At 54.8% G+C, this 10,421-nt stretch overlaps 1 protein-coding gene across 1 annotated transcript in view; it reads left to right on the forward strand.

Moving 5' to 3' along the window:
* Positions 1 to 3,696, forward strand: part of LOC100300442 (secreted and transmembrane protein 1A-like) — a 35,677-nt gene extending 31,981 nt beyond the window's left edge. The window contains exons 2-6 of the mRNA XM_015458950.3: positions 306 to 459; positions 675 to 989; positions 1,572 to 1,604; positions 1,860 to 2,020; positions 2,739 to 3,696. Coding sequence (XP_015314436.2) covers positions 306 to 459; positions 675 to 989; positions 1,572 to 1,604; positions 1,860 to 1,981 — 624 coding nt within the window. The 3' untranslated portion in view covers positions 1,982 to 2,020; positions 2,739 to 3,696. The remainder of the gene's footprint in view (positions 1 to 305; positions 460 to 674; positions 990 to 1,571; positions 1,605 to 1,859; positions 2,021 to 2,738) is intronic.
* Positions 3,697 to 10,421: the final 6,725 nt, after the last annotated feature.

The raw sequence follows: 10,421 nt of genomic DNA on the forward strand, positions 1-10,421 counted from the left end.
TCTCAGGACACATGCTCAGGGAGTTTGCATGTTTTATATAAAATTCAAGATAACCCCAGCAATATAAAGGGACTTGTGTCCCAGGGACTTGTTTCCTGTCTCATCTGTCTTTCTCATCTGTGTTTCTCATCTGTCTGACAGTGGTCCCACTGCAGACATTATAAAGGTGTCGAGAAGGGTCATGACACAGTTGGGTCAGGGAGGAGCTTGGGGACCCTCACCCACCCTGGACAGGGTGCAGCCCCTCTCACTGGCTTCCCAAGGAGCCTAAGGGAACTCTGACTCATCAGCTTTCCTTCCTCCAGGGAGTGTCCCAAAAACCAGTAAGGAGGACGAGGGACCCCTTAAAACTCATCCACGTCCTGCTGGCCATGCTGATGTCAGCATCCACTCTCCTCGCTCCCAGGATGTTCTGGGTCCTCTTGTTGTTGGCGGCCTTCAGGAGTGCTCAGAGTGGAAGTAAGTGGCATGGTCCCAACTCTGCCTGCATGGGAAGAAGGGGAGGGGGAGAGGGGGCGGGGAATGCAGCAGGGGCAAGATGGGTGTGGGAGGAGAGACCTAGATCAGGCCAGGAGGGGCCCAGGCTCCAGGTAGTGCCAGTGACCCCAGGAAGGGCAGTCACTGGATGGCCTGAGGTCCAGCCATGACCCACACGTGTGACTTTCCCCGCACAGCCTGGGACAACCCCAACTGCACCAGGGGTGTGGTTTCTGTGCCGAGGGGCAAGCCAGCCACAATGAGCTGCAGCATCTCCAATGCCTTCTCCCACATCAACATCTCCCTGAAAGTGAACCCCACGGCACCCTGGAAGCTCATCTGCAATGTAAAGCCCCCAGGAGACTTCTGCAAGGATGGATGGGAGCTCTGGATTTGGAAGGACCAGGCATACCTAGTAACTGATAAAGCCCAGGACACCCAGTCAGGGCTGTACAAGTGGACTCTGCAGGGACGCCAGATAAATACCGAAATCACCACACTGACCGTTGTAGGTGAGCAGGGCGGGGTGGGGGTTATTGACCCCAAGAGCTTCTCTTTTGGCGGGCAGGAGTGCGGAGCAACTAGGGAGGAGTGACTCCTGCCCACCTGAGGTGCCCAGAGCCACGGAGATGAGGCCTGAAGAGGACTTCCACCCTGCCCCTCCCACGCCGCGGCTGTGCCCTCTCTGAGCTTCTCAGGGCAGCCCCGGCACGTGTGCCTGCTCACTGTCCCCGTGTGCTCAGGGAGCTGGCACCTCCCTCCCTAAACACCGCCTATCCCCCTACCCCCACCCATTGCTTTGCTGCAAACTCCCCAAGTCAACCGTCGCTCCCTCTACCGCTTTGCCTTTCATACGCAGTCAGAGTCACCCTGAGCGCTGGGGACAGGAAGCAGGGCTCCAGCTTTGCCCCGGACCAGGAACAGTGGGAGGGGCTGAGAGGCACCCCTCAGCCTAGCCGGGCCCTGGGCGGGGAACCCAGTGAGGCCTTCATGAACTCCTGTATCCAGGGCTCATCTGATACCTGGGGCAGACGGGCTGTGTCAGGGCAGGCCCTGGGCAGGCCCCCGCCAACCTGCCCTGTGTCTCTTTGCAGGGTCACATTACCTGCCTGTCATACCTCCCACAGGTAGGTGTTCCTATCTTCATCCTGGGCTACAGGAGGGAACCCCCAGAAAGCCCCCTCGGGTCTTCCCTCTGCAGACACCCTCACCCTCTGTTACTGGAGCCCTGCCCATCCCATGCACCCATCCCCCTGCCATTCTCCCACCCATGGGCTTCCTAACCACAGGCGATGTCCCCCTCGAGGGTGCCCCCAAGGTGGTGGGGGCTCCTGCACAGGTGAACAAAGGAGGAAGGGCCCAGTCCCTCCTATTTATCGCAGGTCGGCAGAGGAGCACACCCCGTTCCAATCATAATCCTCAACACACTGAGCGAGGTGCTGGTAATCTTCCCCATCCTTGCCTCGTCGTCCTCCTCAGCCTGCTGATCTGCACACTGGTCTAGTGCTGAAGGTGTGGCTCCCTGAACTTCAAGCTCCAGAAGGTATTGGCCGCTGAGCCTGGTCTGTGGGTGGGGGAGGGGTAGGGTCATCCCAGACCCGGCATAGACACTCTGCCCCATGGTCTCATACTCACCGAGACCAGTGAGAGATTGGGGAGCATTTGAGGTCCCAGGGAGCCAGAACTGCTGCCCCAGAGGACCCCAGGCAACAAATGCAGTACTAGTCCCAGAACGCAGATGCCCCACCGCAGACAGGCCATGGAGTCCACACCACCCCTAGGACCCCCTAGGGGATGGCATGGGGGCTTCCTGCTTCTTCCAGGAGACCTAGATGTGTGGGTGGGGGATATTCCCAAAGGACGCACTTGTAGGCAAAGGTGTCTTGCGTGGCTCTCATCCCTCCCACTCTCCCCACTTCCCCAAGTAAGGAGGCTCTGAACCTGGGGTGGGGAGCTGAGTGCACCGTGCACACTGGACTCTGCAGAGGGGACGTGCGGGGAAGAGCAGCTGAGGACTAGGAAGCTTGGCCACTTCCTGGCGTCTTCCTGATGGACATGCCAGGGAGGGCTCCTTAGCAGTTTCTGGGGCCCAAAGTGCAAAAATCTCATGTTCCATAGCACTTGACCTAACAGGACCCTTCCCTCCTCCACCCCACCCAGGCCTGGGCTCCTCCCCAGGGCAGGAGTGCCACGCTTCGGTCACCTTGGAGATGCCCCAGTCTGGGGTCCTCAACTGATCATGGACACTCTCTTGTCTTTAGAACATGAATAAGAACCAGTTTGAGGGACGTTCCAGGAAGCACCTGTGGAACCAAAATGAGGATATCAGTGGCCTGAGATGATGCATGGGGCATCCTCCACCACCCCTACAGGGTAGAGCAGCCCCTCTGGATGGGAGGCCAGACAGGTGGCTGCTGCTGGAATCTCTGTCCAACCTCCCTGGTCTTCCCCAGCCCTGGGGCTCCCCACTCTGCCACCTGCCCCACGTGCTGCCCCTTCCTGTTCCCAAACCGCATCCCAAACCATATATGCCAGATGTGTCTACAAGCAAAGCTGTGCAACTCCCTGAGTGTATTCTTTGTTGTTTTTTTGGAGGTGGGCTGGGATGTCTTTTTTTCTTCCTTTCCTCTTTTGTTCCCTTATGATTTGATGACTTCCGTGATGCACTTGAATTGCTTTCTCTTTTGTGTGTGTATACCTATGATAATAGACTTCCGGTTTGTGGTGACCATGAGATCTCGATACAGCAGTCTACACATACGTGCATGAGTGTCTTAAGTTGCTGATCTCTTCTTTCCAGTGCATTTCGAATGTCCTGCGTGCGTCCTCTCCTCCTCTCGTGATTCTTGGTTTTGACCTCCTGTTTGTGTGCGTGGATGGTGTCCTACTTCTACTGCATGTTTGCCTTTATTGATGAGCCCTCTTATTTCATCCTTTTCCTGTCTCTCGTTGTAGCCTTTTCTTTTCAGCATAGAGAAGTTCCTTTAAAGATGGAGCTGCTTGGTGGTTCATTGAATATGTTCCTAAAAGGTACATATAATGTGATAAAAAGAAGGTTTTTCTAGAAGTGCTACATTCCGTGCTTTGCAAAACATCCACATTGCTAATCCTCAAGATGACTACACTAAACCTAGTAGCAAATCATCGAATGAGCTGAGAAATATATCCTTAAGTGAAGAAAATAAAAATCTGAAAGAAGCTGCTGTGAGTCTCACAAGCTAAAAAGTCCCAATGAGGGCTTCCCTGGTGGTCGAGTGGTTAAGAATTTGCCTTGCAATGCAGGGGACGCGGGTTCGATCCTTGGTGAGGGAATTAAGATCCCAAGTGCTGTGTGGCAGCTAAGTCTGCATGCCACAACTAGAGACCCATGAGACCCGACACAGCCAAATAAACATATATTTAAAAAAAAAAAGGATTCCAAATACATGTAGAAGGCAATATCTGGGAGTGCTCACTCACCATGAAGAATCTTAGATTGGATCAGTGCACGGTGCCTGGCGAATGTGTTCTCATAGGAGCGTAACAATCCCAGAACAGCTTCGCTGGCACCCAGACTCCAGGTCTAGAACTGACCGAATTTGCATCTTCCAGGTTAAAGAAAGGTTCATGCCAGAAGTGCTGGATTTGTTCCGCCCCCTGGGCCAGGCCCTTCAGACACAGTGGGCACGGCACGTGGGACCGCCATGCTTTGGGGGCCGTGGAAATTGGTTCCATTTTGCCTAAAACAAACCAAAGGTGTTGATGCTTTGAAAGTCATTCAAATATTGCTATTATGGTGGGACGGGCTCACATTAAGTCATTCAGCCCCTGCACACCCAAGGCAGGAAACCTAGAAAGAAATAATGTGTCTGGGTCTTTGACTAATTTTAATTTTCAACTTGTTGCTTATCTGTACGTTTAAGGATTTCTCTAAAGGAAGTTTAGCTCTGAATCCTTGCAGTGCCCTAGAGACCCTTCCCCCCAGACTCCCTTGCTCGTCCTCAGCCACACTGGCCCTCTTTCAGGCCCTCAGAAACCCCAGGCATTCTCTGGCCCTGGGGACCATGTGTGTGCTGATGCCTCTGCTTGGAACCCTGTTCCCAGATATGCCACCTGACCCTCTCTCACCTCCTGAGTCCTTTACTCCTGTGGCCCCTGAGGTTCTGGGATCATTACGCTCCTGTGAGAACACAGTCGCCAGGTACCGTGCATTGATCCAATCTGAGATTCTTCATGGTGAGTGAGGACTCCCAGATACTGCCTTCTGCGTGTATTTGGACTCCTCTCCCAACAGGTGCTGTGCGTCCTGCCGCAGGTCTGCTCGTCTTTTCCTGGAGTTGTCTCCAGACCACGGGCCTCTTGTTCATCTCACCCTCTGCCCTTCACACTGGCGCTGGCACGCGTGGGCGCCCAGGGAGTGCTGGTGATGAACAAAGGCAGGACGAGGTCGGAATGGGGTGTGTTTGACAAGCCTGATGCTTTTATTGGTTCCTGCCAACAATTTTGCTAAGATCCTCTGGGCCTTTGGCAAGATACTGCCCCTGAACTAGATACACCTCACGCAAGAAGTGTCTGTAAGTAGGTGGACAGCCCCTGCCAGGGGCGGTCACCTAGCAAACCTAATCCGCCCCCACCCCAAACCCCACCCAGGACCCCGAACCATCAGCACAGGAACGCCCTGTTAGGAGGGGGTCTCTAGGGAGGAAATCTCTTAGGGCTGTCTAGCCACACTTGGTCCACGCGTGAACCACACACACACACCCGGCACACGCACATGTGGCTTTGGGCCAACACTGGAAGCTTGGCCCTCTACCCCAAGGCTGCCAGGACAGAAACGTCTTCCTGTTCCTGGTTGCCCAGAGTCTGTCTCCTCTTCAAGCACCTCTGAGCCCTCGGGGTCAGGGTCCAGGCATGGGTGTCCCTCTGCCCTGAGGGCTGCTCACCAGTACCCTGGTGCACCAACATACTGGATGGTAGCCCAGCTGAGCGGTCTCCAGCCCTTGCACCCACAGGAAAGAGAATCGTGAGCCACACGGGCAGCCACAACCTGGGCACATGCCCCGGGCCTTTCCCTACGACCACACCCAGCCCCCAGGGGGCAGTGGTGACTGGCTTGATACTCCAAGTTTCTGGACATAAATCAAGTCCCAGCAGAAAGTGAACCAGAAGACCGGGGCATCTGGAAGCGGACCCCCATCCCCACCTGGGGACCCCCTTGTCTTTCTCCTGGTCCTGCCCCTGCCCATTCTTGCCCTCCTTTCTCCTCTCCCTGGTGTGCAAGTGAGGCAGAGGGGCAGGATCACGGGGCTACCAGTGTTATCCTAACTAGACACTCCTGTGAGAAAGTCAGCCCTGAGCTTCTGAGGGGGGCAGGGGCAGCTTGTGAGTTATCCTGGATGATCTGGAGGGGTCTCTGACGGGGACTCAACCTGAAGGCCATGTGGCCGGCCCCCAGCTCCTCCCCAGGCTCGCCCTAGAGTGTGGCAGGAAGGCTCTCTCCAACCTGGAGCTCATGCACACCAACAGGGGCTCTCTAAGGAAATTAACACAAAATCACCAGTACAAGTCCTGGGACAGAAGCAAATGCTTATTTGGAATGAGAAAAGAAATCACACATTTTATAAAGCATCCAAAATATCCAGGAAGTAACAATATTTTAAAATTAACTGACACCATGGATCATTCTCTTTTTTTTTTGACTGCATAATTTCACTGTCTCCTCTTTGGTGGCCTCTTCAGATGACCACAAAAGAGCACAGAGAAATGTCATTCTTATGAAAGCCCAAGCCTGGCTGGAACAAGATGTTTATGATGGACCAGGATGTGCTTGGCCTGCTGGGGTGTGAAACAAGTGCCTTGACTCCCTACAAACACAGGAATTTCAGAAAATTCTAGTTTTCAAAGTCTCACACAGAAAGAAAGATGGGCAGCAGGGGGTGGGGGTGAGGGTGGAGTTGGTGCAGCTATAATTGTGTCTGACTGCATCGTGGAGAGCAGTCCCGGAAGGGAAATGTGTGTTGACCAGCATGGGCGAGTACCACGGCCTCTGCCAACAATCTCACATCTTATACACCTCAGCTGACGCTGCCAGGCACCGAAGGACATGGGTCCCTTTCGTCCATCCCTTGAACCACACATCTCACAGCTTCCTGTCATGAAGCCAGAGAGCCCGCCCAGAGCAGGGGGCGGGTAGGGAAGAAATCTGTATCTGGAGGCCAGAATGGATTGCAAATGTAGTGGTCTAAAAAAACAGCAATTAATTTTTTCACAATTCTGGAGGCCAGAAGTTCAAAACCAGCGTAGGGTTGGTGCTTCCTGGAGGCTCCGAGGGAGAACCTGTCCCAGGCTTCTTCCAGCTCCTGGTGGTGCCGGCGATGCGTGCTTCCTGGGCTTGTGGCCACGTCTCCACACTCTCTGCCCCGTCCCCGCATGGCCTTCTCCCAGTATCCAAAATCGTTTCTCCTTATAAGGACATCAGTCGTAACAGGATTAAGGCCTGACAGGATGGTTTCGTCTTGACTACATCTGCAAAGACCCTGACTCCAAATAAGGTTCCATTCACATTCCGGGTGGATATGAATTTGGAGGAGTACCGTTCACCCTTGGGCTTCCCTGGTGCCTCAGAGGTAAAGAACCCTCCTGCAACGCAGGAGCCGTAGGAGACGTGAGTTCGATCCCTGGGTCAGGAAAATCCCCTGGAGGAGAGCATGGCAATCCACTCCAGTATTCTTGCCTGGAGAATCCCATGGACAGAGTAACCTGGTGGGCTACGGTCCATGGGGTCACAGAGAGTCAGACACGACTGAAGTGACTAAGCACATACGTTTTCAACCTCAGCTCACCATTCCTCTCCCAGTTAGACAGCAAAACCTTCATCGATCTTAGAGACACTGGCACACCCATCAATAGACCTATCAAATCAACTAAATGTATCGTCAGGTCAATTTCCTCTGAGCCAGGCCTCAGAGATACTCTGGGCCAGACTGAGGCCGCCTGACACGCAAGCAGACTGGAGAGAGACAGGGGTCCGGATCACTGCGCTTACACATCTTCACCAAGTTTTATCTCATATGCGATGCCCCAGGCCTTGGGAGCGTCTGAGGCCTGATTGTCAGAACCACATTGTAAAACCTCCTCGGCCCACTGGATAGGATGTTTCCAGGAGATGGTGTCCACCTTGTGTTCCAGCTCAAACCCCCTACACACAACTTCTAGATATCGAGAGTGGATGGTTATTCCTATACAGCAGGTGCGATGGGCCCAGATCCTTGCAGGGCAGCACAGATCCCAGGTCAAAGACCCACCTCAGCCCCACATCCTGAAGCTTCCCCGAGAGTCTGCTGTGGGTCTCTCGACCATCAGAGCTGAGACTACCCCAAGCCTCTACCCCACAGTGGAACTTTCCAGCCCTGCCTCATACCACATTGCTGTGGGGTCAGCTCTGGGCTCTACAAGGAGGACACACCCAATTCAGGGTCAGTGGGTGCTCAGCCTGAAGAACACGCCGGGCAGTGCCCTACAGATGCCTGACTGATCTAACCACGTTAAGATCCAAAGCCCCATGGACACCCCAGACTCAGTCCTGCTTAAGAGGAGATTTACCATCCTCTTTTATTCACCGTGGGCCAAGAGGAAGGCAGAGGAGGGGACTCAGCCTCCAGGCCCCAGTCCTCCAAACAAGGAGGGGATGCCAGCCCCAGTGGGCCCAGAACGCCTGGGGAGAACCTGGTTGCTGTGGGAGCCTCCGCCCTGGGAGAGCTGCCACGCTTCAGCCCCTCAACCCAGCGTCCCAAAACTACAGACTGAGGCCTACGTGGTCACCATTGTCCTGGCCTCCCTACAACACCCCAGGCTGGGAAGGACTGACCTCTCCACAACAGCCCCGGTAGCCATTAACAATGAATGAGGCCTTGGGCCTGGAGAGGAACAATGGTGAGTGGCCCAGAGACTGAGACATGGGGCCCACTGCAGCATCAGGAGGAAGGGACACAAATACCTATAAGTGGGAGGGAAGTTCTCTGTCAGATGGATTTTTTCCCATCTGAGCCTCCAGGGAAGCCACAGAGTGGCCCTCGAACATGCCTTTGCATCTGGCTGACCCTCCTCCAGTGTTTGGGGTTCCCAGCCACATCCCATGGCCACACAGACCAACTGGGTTTAACCCATTCATTTCCTTGGAATGTAGCAATTTTTTTTTCTTTCATAAAGTCTATGTGGGCAGCTATCAGCTGAAACCAGATATAGCAAAATGTCCATCTTCCCATCATGGCTGAACGCCACCTATTCTTTCAAAGGGTTCTGGTTTCAGACCACCTGCCCTCCCAGTTCATGCTGAGCCTGCCCATCTCCCCATGTAGGAAGAGAGAGGCTGTGGGGTCACGCCCCTTGTCTCACGGGTGCCTCAGGCAGGCAGGGTCACTGCAGGCTGGGTGGGGGGTGGCAAGTGAGGGGGTGGAAGGGACTGGGCGCCTGTCAGCACTGTCACTGAGAGTTGTTTGCCATCGATGGCTCCCTGCTCCCACCACTGGCAGAAAGCTCAGTCTTGTCACTTCAGCAAGAGTCAGGCCGTGACCTCTGCCAGCAGCCCAGTGTGCCATGGGCGTGGCCCTGTCGGTGCTCCCTGCCCTGCTGCCTAGAGACATGTGGAAGTCGGGGTGCCTCTGGAGTTGGGGCCACAGACTCCCCTGCTGGAAGGTTCCCAGGGAGGGAAGGCAGCAGCACAGCTCTGCTCAGATTCCCGCTGACTCGCGCCCGCTGCCTCCCCAGTGCGCAGGCGGGGGGAGGCACACTTTCCACCCTGGCTTTCAGGTGGCCATGCGTCCCCCTGCCACCACCTGCAGGAACGGATGCTGCCCTGTGAGCCAGGCTGGGGTTCCCCTGGTTCCCATGAGGCACAGAGAGGGCCTGAGCCCTGTGACCTGAGCCCAGCTCCCTGCCCCTGCCTACCAGGCCACCGAGTGGACTTAGGGTTCATGCTTCTGGGCTGCATGGGTTAAGGAAAGTCTCTGATCCCAAAGGCCTGAGTGATGGTTAATGGTGAAACCTCCCACTCTGGCCCCACCTGAGAAACAGAGAGGGGGCCCCGTGGATATGGAATCCATTAGCCACAGACCTTCTCTTAAATACACCAAACACCAAAGACGTAAACCTGGGTGCTTCTGGGAGACTTTCTTTTCTTCTCTCACCACCTGTAAAAAGAGCATCTCCTTCAAAACACACATTCCAGGAAGCTAATAGAAAAGGCTGAGGATTAAACATTCTGGGCAAACCATAGCAATGCGGCCTCAGTGACTGGCGGCCTGCCCTCATGGAGACCGGGCTCGTCACTGGCTGTCATCTGAGTGAATGGCTGAGGCGCTTGATGAATAACACGTGTTTTCAGTTAAAAACCATTTCTAAGGTTTATTTCAGTTTATTTGTTTTGAAGTCAGAGAAAACCCAAACTCGTACGGAGAATGAGCTGGGAGGTTCAGACATTCGACACAGGCACAGGTCACACTCACTCAGCTTGCACTCCATGACGGTCCTGCCCACAGGCTGTAGACGGGCCTGCACTGGAGAAACCGCAGGACGTATGTGGGCAGCTCTCGTCGCCGCCACGGACCCTGCTGCTGGACACGCTGCGGGATGCCATGAGGGGACATACTGAAGGGAATCACAAGGGGACCCAAAGAGGAGACACCACGAAGGGATAATCATGAGAGGATGCCACAAGGAGACACCATGAGGGAAACATCATGAGGGGATGTCATGAGAGGACACCATGAGGGCAGCTGTGAAGGGAACATCATGAGGAGCCGCCATGGGGGAAACCGTTGGGTACACTATGAGGGGAACAGGATCAGGGACGCCACGGGGGGATAGTAAGGAGGAGACCCCGCGAGGAAAGAAACATCATCCGGGGAAGCCAGGAGGGAACAACCTGAGGCGATGCCATGAGGAGAATATCAAGGGGAACAGCCATG

Source organism: Bos taurus, chromosome 19, assembly GCF_002263795.3.
Source record: "Bos taurus isolate L1 Dominette 01449 registration number 42190680 breed Hereford chromosome 19, ARS-UCD2.0, whole genome shotgun sequence".
Taxonomy (NCBI): domain Eukaryota; kingdom Metazoa; phylum Chordata; class Mammalia; order Artiodactyla; family Bovidae; genus Bos; species Bos taurus.